Source organism: Macrotis lagotis, chromosome 6 (genome assembly GCF_037893015.1).
Source record: "Macrotis lagotis isolate mMagLag1 chromosome 6, bilby.v1.9.chrom.fasta, whole genome shotgun sequence".
NCBI classification, from domain to species: Eukaryota; Metazoa; Chordata; class Mammalia; order Peramelemorphia; family Peramelidae; genus Macrotis; species Macrotis lagotis.
The window spans coordinates 39,878,217-39,898,036 of record NC_133663.1 but is presented as its reverse complement, the minus strand read 5'-3'; the positions used below and the strand labels follow the sequence as shown (position 1 = coordinate 39,898,036).

At 38.5% G+C, this 19,820-nt stretch overlaps 1 protein-coding gene across 6 annotated transcripts in view; it reads left to right on the top strand.

The window, feature by feature from the left end:
- Positions 1-19,820, top strand: part of ZMAT3 (zinc finger matrin-type 3) — a 54,149-nt gene that overhangs the window by 32,148 nt on the left and 2,181 nt on the right. For all 6 annotated transcript variants that reach the window (XM_074190968.1, XM_074190967.1, XM_074190963.1 and 3 more), the window contains 3 exons: positions 5,999-6,118; positions 13,226-13,392; positions 13,535-13,635. In XM_074190968.1, coding sequence (XP_074047069.1) covers positions 5,999-6,118; positions 13,226-13,392; positions 13,535-13,635 — 388 coding nt within the window. The remainder of the gene's footprint in view (positions 1-5,998; positions 6,119-13,225; positions 13,393-13,534; positions 13,636-19,820) is intronic.

Below are 19,820 nucleotides of genomic sequence, written 5' to 3'. Positions count from 1 at the left end.
CTTAATTGTTATTGATTGCTTGATTAATTGAAATGTTAATTGAAACGATGAAAGAGAAAGTCATTTGTCCAGTCTGAGCAGTGTCTTGCAGTATTTTAACATATTTCTACAACCTGGAGCACTTAATAAAACTTCTAAAACTTATTCTTGTTTCCTAGTATGGACCAGATCTGCTCTGGAGTTTGCTTTAAGTTTGGAGCAATTTTTTGCCTTGTTTCAGGGATTCTTATACTGGTCAACTAGCATTCCAATGCTTCCAGGCTATTTTATTTTTAAATGAGGTCATTTATATTTATACCTGCAAAATCATGGTTTTGGTTGTAACTTAATTTAAAAATCAAATTACTGGAGACAAACCATGCCTTCATTTTTATTAGCATTTATCTACAGGCTGCTTCTCCTTAGGGGCAAACCTGGTATACTGTTCAACAGTGCTAAGCTTATCAGCAAAAATGTCCCAAGTTGAGAGAAGATTCTCTCGAGGAGGAAATTTATGAACCCAAATTAGGGGGAAACCCCAAGAAGCATGAGCTTTTCTTTTTGGAAGGCTCACATTTATGAGACTGGATCACAGATTTGGAGCTGGAATGTCTCAAATGAGCTCAGTTTAGCACTTTAAAAAAAAACCCAGCTACTGAAACCAAGGGCCAGAGATATTAAGTGGCATCATTATCACATAAAATTCAAGGGCCAGAAAGGATTTGAACCCAGGTCAATGAACTATGTCATACTAATCGTAGATTTAGAGTTGTAAAGGGATGTGGGAGATCAGAGTCTGACCTCTTAATTTTAAAGATGATGTAGTGACATGTTCAATGTTATACTTGTAGTAAGTAGAAGGATTTGTATCCAGGTCTTGTGACTATAAGACCAGTGTTTCGTATTATTTATTATGGTCAAGAACAAATTGAGATGTTGACATCATGCTGCCATTCACAGAAAATTGGAAAGGACAAAGTCCTTTTTAAAGGGTCTTCTTTACTTTCTTAAGTAGGGATTAGTATTTATGTAAAACTATTTTAGTCTTGTCTGACGCTCTGTGTCCCCATTTGGGATTTTCTTGGCAAAAATTGGAGTAGTCTGCCATGTCCTTCTCCAGCTCATTTTACAGATGAGAAAACTGAAGCAGATAGGGTTAAGTGACTTGCCCAGGGTCACACAGCTAGTAAATGTCTAAAGATGAAGTTGAACTCAGGTCCTCCTGCCTCCAGACTTGATTGTTTCCACTGTGCCACATATTAATATTTATAATGTTTGATAATTAGGTAAGAACCTATTACTTCTGTTATCTGGTATTCAAGAGAAGGCCTCCAGCATTCAGAGGGAAAAATAGGTACCTTTAGAAGGAATGATATTTAATGTAATAAGCTTATTTTATGTAGTATCTATAAGAAAAGGTATCCAGATACTATTCCTTGGTTAAAAATTCTGCTTAAACATAAATGACACATTTTTTCAAATTTAATTTTTTTTTATTTATTTGTCTTTCCAACAACATGCAATGGTAGTTTTCACCAATCATTTTTTTCTTTTGAGCCTTTGAGTTTTACATTTTTGTCTCTCTCTCCCTTCTTTCTCCCCTCCCCCTGACAGAAAGCAATCTAATATAGATGCTACATGTGTAATTATACTAAACAGATTCATATTAATCTTGTTGTGAAAGAAGAATCCAATACAAACTGAAGGAAAAAACATTAAAGAGGGAAAACAATTGACAGTATATAAGACACCTTTTAAAAACTGAAGACAGTAAACTTTGTTTTGCATTTAAACTCTACAGTTTCCTCTCTGGATATGGATGGAATTTTCCATCACAAGTCTTTTAGAATTGTCTTTGATTATTATACTGCTAGAAATGAACAAGTCCATTATAGTTGATCATCACTGTGATAATGTTCTTCTGGTTCTGTTCATTTCACTCAACATCTGTTCATTTAAGTCTTGGCTTTTCTGAAGTCCCATAAAAGTGACACTTTTGACAGTTGCTTTTTTTTATTTTTTAGAATTTTGCAAGACAAATGGGGTTGAGTGGCTTGCCCAAGGCCACCCAGCTAGGTCATTATTAAATGTCTGACGCCGGATTTGAACTCAGGTACTTCTAACTCCAGGGCCTGTGCTCTATCCACTGTGCCACCTAGCTGCCCAAGTTGCTTTTTAATACTGAATCACCAAAGTTTAGAAATCATGACTCTCAGGGCGGCTAGGTGGCGTAGTGGATAAAGCACCGGCCCTGGAGTCAGGAGTATCTGGGTTCAAATCCGGCGTCAGAAATTTAATAATGACCTAGCTGTGTGGCCTAGGGCAAGCCACTTAACCCCATTTGCCTTGCAAAAACCTAAAAAAATTAAAAAAAATAAATAGTGACTCTCTCTAATAGCCTTCTCCTAGGTCACTTGAGTCGAACCGCCTCTGGTATACCTAGACATTACCCACTACCATCAATGGTGGGAGCAAGGCAAGAGGAGGTGTCCAACACTGCAGAAAATAAAGATAAACCAGTACCTTACCCCCACCCCCATCAAAGTTCATATTTAGTACTGGTAATAGTTTTATCTGGGTCATTGTAGGCATGAAATCACAGAGTGCTAGTGTTGGCTTCTGGGAGTGGGGAGTGGGGGGGATGAGTTTGAATCCTAACTCAGACTCCCACTACATGTGTGGATCTTGGCTAGTCATAGCAGCTGCATCTAAGTTTCGCAATTCAAAAAAATGCTCTTTGAAGGCAAAGTTTGTTTGCCCCTTGACTTTGTATCCCTAGAGTATAATACAGTAATGCTTAGCAGGTATGTTCATTCTTGTGGGTAGATTGATTGGGGGGGGAAGGGAAGGGCAGTAGAGAGGGAAGAAAAATGCTTATATTCCATTCTTTACTAAGTGGTTGGAGAAGAGCCACATAAGCCTTAAAACTCTATAGAAATATGAACTAATATCATTGTACAGTGAAAAGATCATATATTTGAAGTTCAAAGATATGGTGGTTAAATTGACAACTAAACATTTTTTCTTTTAGTCAGGGTTAGCAATCTACTTGAAGGTTTATTACTTGAGAGATATTATTTGACTGGATCCCAACACCATGCTAGGAAGGCAGATTCTATTTCTTTCTTGTTTTAGGTATTGACATAAGGGAACTCCTGCTGTAGTAATTCCCTCTATCAGTGCTGAATTGTGATATAGTTGTAACTTAGACCCAGAAGGATATCTGCTAAGACTAGGGAAGTCACATACACAAATCAGTATGGGTCAGAGCCAAATGTCCCTGAAACCAAGGCCAGCCCTCTATTTTAGTGATTGTCTCCATGTTGCCTCTTGGGGGGTAGATTATCATCCCTGTTTTACAGATGAAGAAAACAGACTCAGAGATGTTACATGTTTTCCTCAGTTAAATCCAAGAGAGTGTCAGTTCCTGGAGGGTTAGCATTTTTCTTTTGTCTTTGTATTTCTAGCATATGGCACTTTTCATGATATACATTAAGAGTTTAATAAATGTTTGAGGAATGGATAAATGAAGTTATCAGTGGTGGGATTTGAATCTAGGTTTCTCCTAACTCCCTAATCTGATATTCTTCATCATACCACACAGCTGAGAAGAGTAAACAAAAATGTACACAAAATTGTTAATTGAAGTGCTCCTCTGATATGAGGACAGTATTAAGTTCTGATAATACAGGACTCCTTAATCTTGCTCCCTAGACTTTTGATCCAGATGGAACTTTTTAACATAAACCACCTAGTCATTCTTAGATTTTAATAAATTAAATATGCACACTTGAGGAAATTCTGTAAACCCCTCATCGCCATCCCCCTTGTTTTGTCATCTTGTATTATCTGAAATGATTTTTGAAAAGTTTGTTCAAGCTTCTCCCTCTTACTCAGCATTGCTTTGTTCCCTTTCTTAGCTAATGGTTGGTGCTTGTATTACAGGAGCACTGACAAATTGGGATGATAGCAGGTTGGAAGTCAGATGACTTTATTCTCTAGCCAATATCATTTATTTCAGGTTATCTGGCCCAATAGCAGGATGGTACAGTGTCTAGAGCAGTCAATTTGGAGTCAGAGGACCTACCCCCATGTGGCAAGCAACTTCTCATCTCTGGACCTTATTCTCCTCATCTGTAAAAAGAGAGGAAGTTAGATCAGATGGCCTCTGGGAACCTTTCAACTTACTCTGAGATCCTCTGAAACTACTAGAGAGAATTGATAATGCCATTAAGCTCCTATATAGGCAGTTAATACATGTGATTGTTCTTAAGTTAGAGAAAGTATAGTGATCATAGGGAAGACTCAATATAGTTCTAGTTTTACAAATTTCATTTCTCCTAGGTTTGGTGCAAAATCTCTGTTCTATTTGTACAGTGGATATAGTACTGAATCTGGAGTCTAAATTTAAATGTGACTTCAGACACTAACTATATGACCTTGGACAAATCACTTAACTCTGTTTGCCTCAGTTTTCTGGGCTGGAGAAGAAAATGGTAAAGCACTCTAGTATCTTTGCTAAGAAAACTTCAAATGAGGGCACACAGAGTCAGCTGTATCTGAAATGACTGGATAACAATAAGAAAAGTAATTGGCAACTTTTAGATTAGGAATTAATCAAATCTCGTGTTACTATGTATACAGAGTTCAATGAGGTGATTTTTTTTGTTAATGCTGAAAGTATGAAATAAATATATACATAGTATAGAGGGACTGGTTTCAGTGGATACAAATCCCTCTCTTTCTACTTCCAATGTGATGTTGACTAAATCACTTCCTTTTTCTGAGACTCATGTTCCTGTATCTATAAAATGAGGATATTGGCCTCTTTCAGGGATTCTTAACCTGGGGTCTGTGAACTTAAAAAAACGTATTTCCATAGTTATCTCAACATAATTGCTATCCCACAATATTAGGTATTTTATTTATATTTAAATATAAACTATTAAAATGTTTTGTTTTTTCACATCATCATAATTTCCTCCAGCAGACCTCTTCTTTCAGGGAACTATCCTCCTATATTGCAAATAGTGCTTTTTTTGCATTTATTAGTATTTTACTTTTTTCCAATTACGTGTAAAGATGGTCTTCAACATTCTTTTTTTTAAGTTTTTGCAAGGCAATGGGGTTAATTGACTTATCCAAGGTCACACAGCTAGGCAAGTAAGTATCTGAGGTCAGATTTGAACTCGGGTCTTCCTGACTCCATGGCTAGTGCTCTATCCACGATGCCACCTAGCTGCCCCCCACAACATTCATTTTTGTAAGATCTTTTTTCCTTCTGCTTCCCTTCTCCCCTCTCTCCCAAGACAGCAAGTAATTTGATATATATATATATATATATATATATATATATATTTATATATATGTATATATATGTACAACCATGTTAAACAACATGTTTAACAACATGTTAAACAAAGAAAACAGTATTTTTTTTTAAAAAAAGAAACCAAGAGAGGGGGCAAAATCAATAAAATTGATCAATACATTGAAAAAGATTGAATGTTCAATGTACAGCACTTTTGCTGAGAAATAGGGTTGGAGGTTTCTTCTCATATCTGTTCCTTTGAACTTTAATTTTCTTTTTAATTTTGAAACACTGACTTTTATAAGTTTTTTGTGGTAGCTCATTTCTTTGTATTTTGTTTTATGCCTGTAAACCTATTGTTCTGAGAGGCGCCCCAAGTTTCACTGGATTGATTCTGCCCAATGGGTCTCTGATGCAAAAAGCTTAAGGACCTGGAGCAATTCCTTCCTATATAAAAATTCTTACATGAAATTACTTTTGTATATTCTGTATCCTACTTCACTTTGTATATACATTGTAGCTCCCTAGAGCAAAAGCTATTTGGATTCATGGGATGCTTCATTTTTGTACTTTGTATCCAGCATACTGATAGTAATAGATTGTAATAATCTATATTGGGTGAATGAATGAGTGAATGTTATTTTAAAAAATCTTCAGATGATTGACAAGTTTCCTGGTGTCAGTGACCTTTTGCCATTCCATTTCTAGGGTAAAAATCATAGTAAGAAACTCCGGAATTACTATGCGGCGAGTAGCTGTCCACCCTCTACCAGAATGAGCAATATAGTGGAGCCTGTACCCCCTCCTGTTGTGTCAGCTCCTCCTCAGGTAAGGTTGGTCAGAAAGGACTCAGCTTTCTTAGAAACAAAATTTTCTTGTCTTACTCAATGAGAAACAGTCCTGCCAGATATTTCATGGCAGCTGGCAGCTGGAAGATTAATAGATAGTCATGTTTAATTTGTTTTTCTATAAGCCTATTATCAGCCAGGTATGCAAATGGCTCTGAGATGTGGTCTTGTCTCTCTCTCTGTCTTTATTCAGGGGCCTGGATGGGAAGTACTGCTGGCCTTAGCAGTGGAGACTTTATATTGAATGTGGTTCAGATATGATGAAAATAGAGTTAATGGCAATTAGTCTCCCTGTAATTCTCCACTTCCTAGGTTAAGTGAATCTGATCTATCAAACTGAGAGAAAGGAGTGATTTCTAGGCTGTTCCAATTAGAGGACTTCACAAATAATCCCTTTTGGGGCAGCTAGGTGGTGCAGTGAATAAGAGCACTGACCCTGGATTCAGGGGGACCTGAGTTCAAATACAGCCTCAGACACTTAATAATTATCTAGCTGTGTGACCTGGGGCAAGTCACTTAATCCTATTGCCTGGTCAAAAAAACCCCCCCAAATAATTCCTTTTCTTGCCTACCTAGCAGGAAACCTGATTTAAACTCCTTCTGGACTCCAGGATCAAGTGGAAAACTTGAATAAAAATCCAAATTCATTTCTCAACCAAAATTCCCTATAGACTCCTTTGTGGTAGGATTTGGGGTATAAGACAGAGTGAAATAGCTCCTACTTTCAGGGAGCTTTCTTTTTTCTGAGGATGGTGGCAACAAAAGTTTTGGTTTTTTCCACTCCAATTTGCAGGCTGTAAAGTAGGACTAATCATAGTGGTCACCTACATTGTTTTCCTTTTCTCCCCACTCCTTAAAATGAAATAACACCTCCCCAAGCCAACAACCTCATGAATTGCTATAAGGATGAATTGCTAAATTTTATGAGTTTCCTTGGAAATATGAGAAAAACAATGCAGAATAATGAGTCAAGAGAGGGCCTTGAGTCAAGATATGGAACCTTTAGAGACTGGTTGGTTGAGTGAATGTTATTGTACAACCATGGAATTCACCTTATGGATGGCCTGGGTGGACTGTGGGTTCATCCAACATGGAGCAGATGCAATGGCTATTTCCATATTGTTTTTTTTATGCTATTTTAAAAATTATGCTATTTTATTTATTTATTTTCCAACTACAACAGTAATTTTCCTACCCTCCTTCCTTCCTTCCTTCCTTCCTTCCTTCCTTCCCTCCTTCCTTCCTTCCTTCCTTCTTTCCTTTTTCTTTCTTTCTTTCTTTCTTTCTTTCTTTCTTTCTTTCTTTCTTTCTTTCTTTCTTTCTTTCTTTCTTTCTTTCTTTCTTTCTATTATTTAAATATTTTATTTGTTTTTCAATTACATACAATGGTAGTTTCTACTAATCATTTTTTTGTAAGGTTTTGAATTTTGCTCCCTCCCCTCCCCCTCCCACCACCAGAAGGCTATCTGATATAAGTTTTACATTTGCATCCATGAAAAAGCATAGTTTGAAACTGAATGTGTTATAAGAGAAGGATCAGATCCAAAAGGAAGAAAGAAAACAAATTACATAAGACATAAGACAACTTTTAAAAATTGAACAATTTTAAAATTGTTTAAACTCACAGTTCCTTCTCTGAATACAGATGGTATTGTCCAGATCCCCTAAAATTGTCCCTGATTATTGAACTGATGGAATGAGCAAGTCCATCAAGGTTGATCATCATCTCATGTTGATATGGTATATAATGTTCTTCTGATTCTACTTATCTCACTCAGCATTACTTCATTGAATGTTGTTTAGCTGACACAGAATACAGCCTTTCCCACCTGTCATTTGGTAAGGGAGGGACTTCCTTTTGGGGGATGGATCGGATTAGTGACTGGTAATGTTCCCTTTAATTCTCCTATTCCATTATTCTGGGAAGAGCATGTCTCTATTCTAAGTGGCAGTTACTCAAAATTTATCCAACATGACTGAAGACCTTTGGGCAGATATGAATGGAACTGCTTATACCTTAGGATAACTTTTCTCAAATGGTAAGGGGAAGTGATTGAGGTATAGAAAACTCAGCAGAGTTTTGGGGTTATTTTTGGCTTTCTGCAAGGCAATGGGGTTAAGTGGCTTGCCCAAGGTCACACAGCTAGGTAATTATTGTGTCTGAGCCTGGATTTGAACTCAGGTCCTCCTGACTCCAAGATCGGTGCTCTATCCACTGTACCAACTAGTGCCCCTCAGTAGAATTTTTACAGTTCTCCTAATTGATTTCATCATCCCTACTGTCCTCCAAACTCAAGTCATTTGTCCTGACTTTTGCATAATTAAACTATCATTTTCTAAGTCATCTGGATTTGAAACCATGGGACCATCTTTGTCTTCTCTGTCATACATAGGCAGCCATTAACAGCATTTATCAGTTTTCCAGAATATATCAATAGCCCCTCCTTTCTTGTTCCCACTGCCACACCCTGAGTTTGGGTCCCCGTTTCTTTTACCTGGCCCATTCATGTGGGATGAATGAGAGGAAACACATAAATACTTGCTGAATTCAAGATGTGGTATGTTGGGGGCGGCTAGGTGGCGCAGTGGATAAAGCACCGGCCCTGGAGTCAGGAGTACCTGGGTTCAAATCCGGTCTCAGACACTTAATAATTACCTAGCTGTGTGGCCTTGGGCAAGCCACTTAACCCTATTTGCCTTGCAAAAAAAAAACACAAACCTAAAAAAAAAGATATGGTATGCTGCCTCATGTTGAGTAAGGCACAAAACTTCACATTTGGAGGAGTCCTTTTATAGTTTATTTCTCTTTTGGTCCTGAGGTCAGTTTGGCAGTTGTTTCCATTTTACAGAGGGAGGAAGCTGAGGCTAAAGTGTTTAGTCACTTGACCAACATCCCATAGCTACTAGATGGTGTTGGCACGACTGGAATAAATCTTCTGACTTCCGCATCCAAGGCTTTCTTTGCTCTGCTCTGCTCTGCTCTGCTCATACCACCTTACCAGCCTGCCCATCTAGATTCCATCCTATTAGACAGGTGCATTGTAATGAATACAGGATACCTTTGGCTTAGCAATACAAGTTAACTCCCCCTTACATTTTTGGATCTTGTGGATTTCTTGTCCATGTCTAGAGTTCTTTTTAAAATTTTTTTCCAGGTTTTAAAAATTTTTTTTAGTTTTTTTTTTTACAAGACAATGGGGTTAATTGGCTTGCTCAAGGCCACACAAGGCAATTATTAAGTGTCTGAGGCTGGATTTGAACTCAGGTACTCCTGACTCCAGGGCCGATGCTCTATCCACTGCGCCACCTAGCTGTTCCTATTTTTTTTTTTTAATTTTTAAAAAATGTATTTAGGACAATGGGATTAAGTGACTTGCCCAAGATCACACAGCTAGGTAGTCATTAAGTGTCTGAGGTTAGATTTGAACTCAGGACCTCCTGACTCCACAGTCAGTGCACTATCCACTGCGCCACCTAGCTACCCCTAGAGGTCTTTTTGTTTTTTCCTCTCTGCCCTTCTTTTTTCTCCCCAATTCACTTCTCTCTTTTCTTCTTTTCATGGGTAACAAGATATACATTGGTAGATTTTCATTCTTACTCTCTGATTGACTCAGTTCCTCTTCTACTCATATATAGTTAAATAGATTTAGAGCGGAAAGGAACCCTAGAGGTCATCTTGTCCAACTTTCTCTTATTACAGATGAGGAGACAAGAGGCAAGAGAAATGAGAGAGAGAGAGAGAGAGAGAGAGAGAGAGAGAGAGAGAGAGAGAGTGTGTGTGTGTGTGTGTGTGTGTGTGTGTGTGTGTGTAGATACATACATATTGCTGACACCATGATTAAGACTGTGAATTGAGCATCATCTCCTTGAATAAGGGTTTCCTATATATTCATTAGAATGTTAGACTATTGTTACTCTAGAATCAAGAATGATACCCTGATTGTGAGTCAAGGAGATTGAGAAGATGGAGATACTTTAGACACTAAGAAGAGAGTAGGTAGAGAGGAGTGGTGAGTGGAGAAAATAATGAGTTTAGTTTTAGACATTTGAGTTTAAGGTATCTATGGGATATTCAGTTTGAATTATTTAAAAAGCAGTTGGAGATGCAAGACTAGAGGTCAGGAAAGAAGGTAGGGCTATAAGAATTATCTGCATAGAGATGAAAATTGAAACCATGGGAGCTGATGAGATCATTATGTGAAATAGAATAGTGGATGAAGAGAAGCAAATCCAGGAGAGAGCCTTGGCACCCTCCCTAATTAGCAGGCATGACCTTGAGACTGAGGGGTAGTCAGAGAGGCGTAGGGAGAGCAGTATCATACTTAACTAGAGATGAGAGAATCTCCAAGAAATTGACAGCTTCAGAGGCTACAGAGAGAACAAGAAAACTGAGGACTGGAAAAATAATAACCCATTGGCTTTGTTAAAGAAAAGATATTCATAACTTGAGAGAGAGCAACTTCAGTTGAATGATGAGGGCAGAAGCCAGAATTAAGTGAAGTAAGAGTAAGTGTAAAGGAATAGAAGTTAGACATGATCTTCTCAGAGTTTAGCTATAAAATGGTGGAGAGAAGTAGGATAATGCCTAGGGTTTTTGGAGAATGAAGAGACATAGGCATGTTTGCAGGCAAGGAAGTATCCCTTAGATAGGAAGAGATTGATGGGAAGTAGTGGAGATGAGAGAGGAGATAATCTGCAGGACAAAGTAGATGGAATGGAATCCCTTGTGCATGTAGCAGGATTTTCCTTAGAAAGGAAAAAGATGTATACTCAGGTGGCATAGTGGATAGAAAATTTGCCTTGGATTCAGGAGGATAGGTGTTCAAATCCAGTCTCAGACACTTGCTAATTACTAGTTGTATGACCTTGGGCAAGTCACTTAACCCTGATTGTCAGGGCCATCTCTAGTCCTTTTGATGACTGGACCCCAATGGCTCCGGAGGAGAAAATGAGGCTGGTGACTTAGCATCTCATCTCCTCACTCAAATCCAATTCATGTGCTTGTCATGGCATCACCTCTCTGATGTCATGGTCTTCTTTGAAAATTAAGGATAAACATTATTATTTTATCTTTTTTAGGTCCTCAGAAAGCTCTAGGTTCAGTTTGGCAGGTGGAGGAAACCAAAGCTGAAATATTTAAGTCATTTGGTCAGGATCTCATAGCTATTAATGGTAGAATTAGAACTGTAATAACTTAATGTGAGACAAGGTGGAGGAGAGAGTGTGGCAGAAGGCATCTGAGTGATATGAGATGAAGCAGAGGGCAGAAGAGAGCTCTCAGCAAAAAGCCTCGATTCTTTTTTTTTTTTTTAGTGAAATGTATCTCATTTTTATTTGACTGTGTGGGAAAGGGGAGGATCAAGGGAGATTTGAAGTGGGATGAAAAGGTTTGGAAGAACCAGCATGGTGAATGGAATAGTAAATTGTTTAAGAAAGTGATAAAAGGATTGCCTACCCAAAGTGAAGCTGAGTGGAGATTGTATAACATTTGTAGTAGACCCATTAGCATGACTTTATGAATTTGCTGTTCTTTTCATTTACATTTTTGTAGTCCTGTGTGTGTATTATTTTCCCTCATTAATTTCACTTTGCATCAGTTCATATGTCTTTTCAGACATCTCTGAATTTATTAATTTCATTGTTTTTTGCAGCAAAGTAAAATTTCGTGATATTCATCTACCATGATTTGTTTAGCCCTTCCCTAGTTGTTGGACATCCACTTTGTTTTTGCTACCATAAGTATTTCTGAATTGAATTTTTTTTTACCTATATGGAGCCATTTTTTTTTGTCACTGACTTCCTTGAAGTATAGATTTTAGAGTCTTGTATGCAATAGGTAATCAGAAAATATTTGTTGATAAGTCACTGATTTTGAGAGATGATGCAATATAGTGACTGATTTTGGAGTGGCTTCTAGTACTGCCTTTGTTACATAATGCTGTATGACCTTGGACAAGTTACTTTATTCCTCATTGCCTCATGAACTCTTAAGCTAAAGATGAATTAAAAAATATACTGCTGATCTTCATTGGGAGAAGAGACTTCCACATTGCCAGTTCGTAGATAAAATCTTTGGCTTAGACTACTTGTGCCACTTCCATGCTTATTTACCCCCTGCCCTTTGTTTAGTTGTTTCACTCATGTCTGATTATTCATGATCCTACTTGGAATTTTCTTGGAAAAGATATTGGGGTGGTTTGTCATTTCCTTCTCTAGCTTATTTTACAGATGAGGAAACTGATACAAAAGGGTTAAGTAACTTGCTTAGGGTCACATAGCTAGGAAGTGTCTGAGGCCACATTTGAACTCAGGTCTTCCTGACTCTAGGGCATCAGCTCTATCTACTGCCCCATTTTCAAAGTTTTGATTGATATCTGATTTCAGTCTTTACCATAATTTGGATTCTTTTTCTTATTTCCCCAGTGCGGTGGGTAACCAGTTATTCACATATTTAAGTATAGGTGAAGGGTGGTTGTAACACAAAACCATGATTCAAAAATTATCTTCTTTGCTTAAAGAGCCAAGTCCTCCTTTCAGTGAGAATGAAAAGATTCTCATTCCTTTTGTCCTGAAAGTGGCTTATGTTAAACTGTCACTCTTCTCCAGATATCCTAGGATGAGAATCCTGCATGACTCCATGGGGACATGGAAGACTATTAAATATCTCATTCTTAGATGGAATGGGAAGAGTGCTGTAGTTGGAATTGAAGATCTGGATTCAAATCTTGTTTTTGTTCCTTAGGACCAGAAGATCTTAGATTTAAAACTGGAAGTGGCATCAGAGGCCGCCTAGGCTTGGCCCTTCATTTTAAAGCTCCTCATCTTATCAGCTGAGGCTTAGAGAGATTAAATGACTTAGCCGGGTTTTTTTTCACCTTAAAATCACTTTGCCCATTTTGACTTCAAAATCCTCAGTTATTAAAATAAAGGAATTGGATGACTCTTAGACTTGTATGATACCGTAATCACTGGGATTAGTTTCCAGTGCTAAGGAGGGCTTTGAGAGGGACCAAAGAACCCAGCTTCCTTGTGAGTTCTTTATCAGATGACACGACACCATTTCCCACTCTTGCTTCTCTATTGACAGGTGGATGTCTCTAAGCCTGGCAGCAGAGTGATCAGGGCTACAGAGAATGATTACTGTAAACTTTGTGATGCTTCCTTTAGTTCCCTAGCGGTGGCCCAGGCTCACTATAAGGGAAAGAATCATGCCAAGAGGACTCGACTTGTGGAGGCCCAAAACAACCTGTCCCTGTAGGTATCACCCACCTTTCTCTAAGACTGCCCATGTAGCATGTGGGGCTGGTAGACAAGACCCATTGCTTTTAAGGGACTTCTAGTCACATCTTTTTCTTCCCTTTTCTTAACTTCCCCTTTTCCCAATTTTCATCTTCAGGGATTCAGCAGAGGTGAGTCAACGGAGGACCCGGAAAGAAGGGAATGAATATAAAATGATGCAGAATAGGAGGAATGCATACGCTCTTCAAAATAATACAGGTACCTTATATGTCTCCTCCTAAATTGCTTATAGTCAGAGTACAGAAACTGTCTGAAAAAAATTTTTTATTTCTCATCACACACACACACACACACACACACACACACCCTGATAATTTTTGGAATAATAATTCTTTTGACAGAATGGCATTGTGGGTAGAATGGTAACCCTGGAGTCAGAAAGAGAAGGGTTCAAGTTCAACCTGTGATGGCGGGTGTGTGGGTGTGTATGTATGTGTGTGCGTGTGCTTGTGTCTGTCAGTTAACTTTTTGGAAATTCCAAGTCAGTAAGCATTTATTTAATGCCTACTTTATGCTAGGCCCTATGCTAAGTGCTGGAGATACAAAGAAAGATGAACTAATAATAATTATGGTAATATTGATATTTTTATTAGATATTGTTGTACATCATAATAGCTAGTAACTATTAGCTAGTATTTATATAATGCTTTAAGGTTTACAAATATCTCATTTCGTCCAGTCATAAAGCAATGCCTGGGGCAGCTAGGTGACGCAGTGGATGGAGGTAGCCAGGTGGTGCAGTGGATAGAGCACAGACCCTGGAGTCAGGAGGATCTGAGTTCAAATCTGGATGTGTGACCTTGGGCAAGTCACTTAACCCCATTGCCTTAAATAAATAAAATTAAAATAAAATCAAAATCAAAAAGCAGTCCCTGCTCTTAAGGAACTCCTATTTTTTATGGAAATGATATTGCTTTGGGACTAAAAGTTCTTGAAGAAAATTGGAATTTTTGATTCACAGACTTATATAGGTGAGAAGTAAAATGTGCTTTTCTTTCCTAGGGTTCCCATTACTTTGATTTTAACCATTCACATTGTGTTTTCCTTGTTGGTGTATTTTTCCTAATATTTGTCAACTCCAGTTTGAGCTTGGCTCAGCAAATGGATTGGATCAGCTTATTTCTAGATTTTCTTTTTGGGGGCAGCTAGTGGCACAGTGGATAGAGCACCAGCCCTGGAGTCAGGAGGACCTGAGTTCAAATCTGGGCTCAGATATTTAATCATTTCTTAGCTGAATGACCCTGGGCAAGTCACTTAACCCCATTGCCTTGTAAAAACAACAAAAAAAGATTTCTAGATTTTCTTTTTAACTTTCATAGGCATATTCTTAGATATTCTTCTCCCCCAATAGCCCATTCTCTTATAACAAAGAAAAACAATTAATAAAATTAACAAGCAAAGTAACCAAGTTTGTTGGTGACCATAATATTCTTTACCCATCCACTTCCATCTTTTCACAAAAAAGAGAGACATGTCTGTGTTTTGATATCTGTTTACCATTGCTTTGTATTCTTAGACTCCTGCCTCTTAACTTTTTGATTCCTGAACTTTTTGATAAGAAAAGAGGATTATTGCCTTCAAGTGTAAGCAGAAAGAGTCATTAAAAACCAGTTTGGGTCTTCCAGGGCAAAGACAGTTCTTATGTTTATATATTGTAATTTCATTTTTTTGTTTTTGTTTTTGCAAGGCAATGGGGTTAAGTGACTTGCCTATGGTCTCACAGCTAGGTAATTATTAAGTATCAGAGGTCAGATTTGAACTCAGTTCCTCCGGACTCCAGGGCCAATGCTCTATTCACTGCCCCATTTAGCTACCCTGTAATTTCATTTTTTGAGTCTAGTTTAACAATCTGTCTCTGCATATGCATTCATATAGGGAAACAGCCTTGTGTACTGGATAGATTGGAGTCTAGAAGACATGCTATTATGTCTTGGCTTTGATATCTATTGGTTATGTGGCCTTGGGCAAGTCACTTAACTTTCCAGTTACCTTAGACTCCTTAAGCCTATAAATTGCATTTGGTTATTTGTATTGAGAGATTTTTCCATGTGACTATTATCTATGTCAGTGAAATTTTTGGAACACATCAATATCCGTGTGTGTGTGTGTGTGAGTGTGTGTGTGTGTGTGTGTGTGTATTAATGAACTTAGAGAGAGAAAGGAGAGTATCAGTGGCTGCTGAATTTTCTGTTTTCCTGGCTATTTGATTAGGTGGAAGACTAACTAAATATCTAAAGGCACTAAAAAGATTCGGGAGGTAATAAGACTGTTATCTCTATGGCTAAAGCAATTGCTTCTTATTCTCTTAAGAGACTCGTTCTAGAACCTTTTCTCTCTTCTATACCCCTTCTTGGTGGTCTCATCCCCCTCCCCTCCCCCTTTCCCTGAAGCTCTGGGTCCCAGCTCATTTTCTTTCTTTCTTTCTTTCTTTCTTTCTTTCTTTCTTTCTTTCTTTCTTTCTTTCTTTCTTTCTTTCTTTCTTTCTTTCTTTCTTTCTTTCTTCTTTCCTTCCTTCCTTCCTTCCTTCCTTCCTTCCTTCCTTCCTTCCTTCCTTCCTTCCTTCCTCCCTCCCTCTCTCCCTCCCTCTCTCTCTCTCTCTCTCCCTCCCTCCCTCTCTCTCTCTTTCTTTCTTCATTCATTCAACTATCTATTTATTTATTTTCTGATCACATGCTAGTTTTCAAATTTCATCCTTTTGCAAACTTTTGAGTTCCCTTCTCCCCCATGACAGTAAATAATCTGATGTTGTACATGTAATTTTCTAATTGCTTACTAGAGATCTCTACCCAATTGTCCAACCCATTAACATGATACAACCTGAACTTAAAATGTTCCTTCTTCTTCTTCTTCTTCTTCTTCTTCTTCTTCTTCTTCTTCTTCTTCTTCTTCTTCTTCTTCTTCTCACATTTTTGTTGTTGCTATGAGGCTCCCCTAACCTCCCAATGAGCCAAACTTATAATCTCAAAGTTATTTTTGATTCTTTCCATTCATTCCCCTCATACATCTAGTCAGTTGCAAAGTCACTTTGCCATAGCTTAGAGCTAGAAGGATTTCCATCTTTCATGTCTTTCCCTTTCTTTCCACTTCTATTTTGAACACCCTTCTTTCCAATTGAGAGAACAAGTCATATCTGTGGATCCTTGGTATTTTGCATAGTAGCATATATAGTAGGCACATGTAAATGGTGGTTGCATGGGCAACAGAGGAATTGTGTTTAGAGAAAATAGGGTCACTGAATTTGTTCAAATTTTTGGGAATAGTGCATTTGGAAATGCTTACAACATGACAGCTGCATAGGGGGTGAATGGTGGGGGGAACTGGAGGCAAAGAGATTGCTTGCTGGGCTATTGGTAGTAGTCTTGGTGGTAGTCTAGGAGATGTTGATATGTGAATAAAGAGAAGGGAATGAATGCAAGAAAGCTAGAAGGGTCACCTAGGTGGTACAGTGAATAGAACACTGGCCCTGGAGTCAGGAAGACCTGAGTTCAAATCCAGCCTTAGACACTTAATACTTATTTAGCTGTGTGAGCATAGGCAAGTCACTCAACTCCATTGCCTTGCAAAAGCAAAAAGAGAGAGAGAGAGAGAGAGAGAGAGAGAGAGAGAGAGAGAGAGAGAGAGAGAGAGAGAGATGGAAGCATACATCAAAGAAGCTTGGTAGTTGACTCAACTTGTGAGTTGAGGGAGAGAAAGTTGGCTTTGAGTCAGCTAGTCTATGTGATGGGAAAGAGGATAGTGCTTTGGACAGAAACATGGAGGTTTAGAGGAAATCCTGACTCCTTTTTCAGCATCTCAGATTTTAGATATCTACAGGATCTCTCTCTCTCTCTCTCTCTCTCTCTCTCTCTCTCTATATATATATATATATATATATATATATCTGTGTGTGTGTGTGTGTGTGTATGTGTATATCTCTGTGTGTAGAGAGGATAGACAGTTGGTAATGTGTGTGACAGAGAGAGAGAGAGAGAGAGAGAGAGAGAGAGAGAGAGAGCGCTATGTAAAGGCTGAATATATAGCTCTAGAAGTCTGCAAAGTCATAACCCCATAGGAACTAATAAGATCACTCATTGAGAGATGGTAAAGAGACAGAGTTCAAGGCTGAAGACAAAGTCCTGAACGGAGGTGCATCTGTGCTTGGGAGATTGGTCATGGATGATAATCCTACACAGGGGCCTGAGGAGAGGGGGAGAGATGAAAGCTTAGGGCAAATGAAGTATCCAGGAGGCCGGACTGTTCAATGGTATCAGATGCTATCAAGAAGGACAAGAACTGAGGAAAGGTCAGTGGTATTAGTAGCTCAGTGATCAGGCAGTCTATAAACATTTGGTCATCACTTACTGTGTGATTAATTGCTGAGAATTCAAAGAAAGGCAGAAATGCCACTCTTGCCCTCTCAGTTCTCAAATTCTAATGGGGAGGGGAGACATGCAAATGGTTATCTGTAAATATAAAGTATTTGCAGATTAAATGGAAGATGATTTTTAGGCATGGGTTAGACATATAGGATTAGGGTTAGAGAAATGGTCAGAAAATCTGATAGAAAATGGATATATAGATTAGAGGTAGAATAACTAGACAATTTATGATCTAGAAAAAATAGAATTGGGTTAGATATTTAAGGAAATCAGGTATAATCCAGGAGAGAGGTGTTCTGGTCACATTGGTTTGAGAAGTGAGTGGGAGGTGAGAAAGTAGATGTAATGAGCATAGAAACCAGTCACCTTTCTTCTCAGTGTCTCTGTTTCTTCATCCATAAAATGAAGAGTCAGGACAAGATGAATTTGTAAGGTTGCACCAGACTCTAAGCTTCAGATTGCAATGTAACCTAATTAATGTTTCTTTTAAATTACTTCTGCCTTTGTTCCAAAGATGCCCCTAACTTTACTTCCAATAGATCTGGAGAATGTTTGTTTGGGTATCTCTTTCAAAATCCCTTGAGTCCATGCCTCATTTTTTTTTTTTGCAAGGCAATGGGGTTAAGAGACTTGTCCAAGAGCACACAACTTGGTAATTATTAAGTGTCTGAGGCTGGATTTGAACTCTGGTTCTTTTGATTCCAGGGCTGGTGCTCTATTTATTTCTCCACTTAACCTTTTCATGCCTCATTCCTGAGACTCCCCAAGGGTATTTGTCTTTTTTTTTATAAGGCAGTGGGGTTAAGTGACTTGCCCAAGGTCACACAGCTAGGTAATTATTAAGTGTCTTGAGTCTGCATTTGAACTCAGTTCCTCCTGAATCCAGGGCCAGTGCTCTATCCAGTGCACCATCTAGCTGCTCCCTCCCCAAGGGTATTAATCAAGAAATCACCAGATTTGACCCCAAATGACATTTGACCATTTTCCCAAGTCATAACTATTCTCAAGAGACAGAATTTGAGAGTTGGAAGAAGCTTCCATGTCCAACTAATTGAACCTATATCTGCAATAATTAAAATGTTAGAGGCACTGGAGGCAGGTCTCAAAGAGAGGTGCCCTAAATGTATTGGGCAGTGACAATGTTGTCAAGCATAAAGAGATAGTCTCAAGTAGCTGCTTTGAAGAGGACAGCTGGTGATATGCAGAACCACTGACGTAGAATTCCAATCCTTTGCTTTATAGTTATTTCTCATGGCTCTGGATTTCCAGTGTTGGTATCTGCAGGGACTATGAGGAGTGAGGATAGGGACTGGGAAGGATGTAGAAAAACAATTAAGAGATGAAGAAGGAAAAAGAGGCAGTGTTGTGTGCAGTAGGTAGGGAGCTAGGCTGTATGCCAGGAAGATGTGATCAAGGTGGTTTAGGGCATAGAGTACTAGATTGATCTGAACTTAAAGCTTGCCTTAGACATTTATTTACAGTATGATCCTGGGCAAGTCACTTAATATCTCAGCCTCAGTTTCCTTATATCCAGAATGAAGAAGCTGGATTCAGTGACCTTTTGGGACTCTTCAGTACTGAATCTATGATACAGTGATCTGTAATTCCCTAAGTCCAGCATCTGACACATAATGGCTTTGTGACCCTGGGCAAGTCACACTTCTCAAAGTTCTTGGCAATGCTTACCAGTGAAATTACCAGTCTGGTCCTCATCCTCAATTGTTATTAAGTGGACAGAGTATAGGGGCAGCTAGGTGGTACAGTGGATAGAGCACTGGCCCTGGAATCAGGAGGACCTGACTTCAAATCTGGGCTCAGACACTTAATTACCTAGCTGTGTGACCTTGGGCAAGTCACTTAACACCATTGCCTTGCAAAACCCAAAAAAATTAAAAAAGAGGACAGGGTGTAGGCAGATGATATGTTGAAAAAAAGCAAAATAAGAAAATCTTGGGTTAAGAGATTTGTAGAGATAAAAATCTGTTGGTTAAATCTTGAAGATGTTAGATTCACAATCTAACCTTT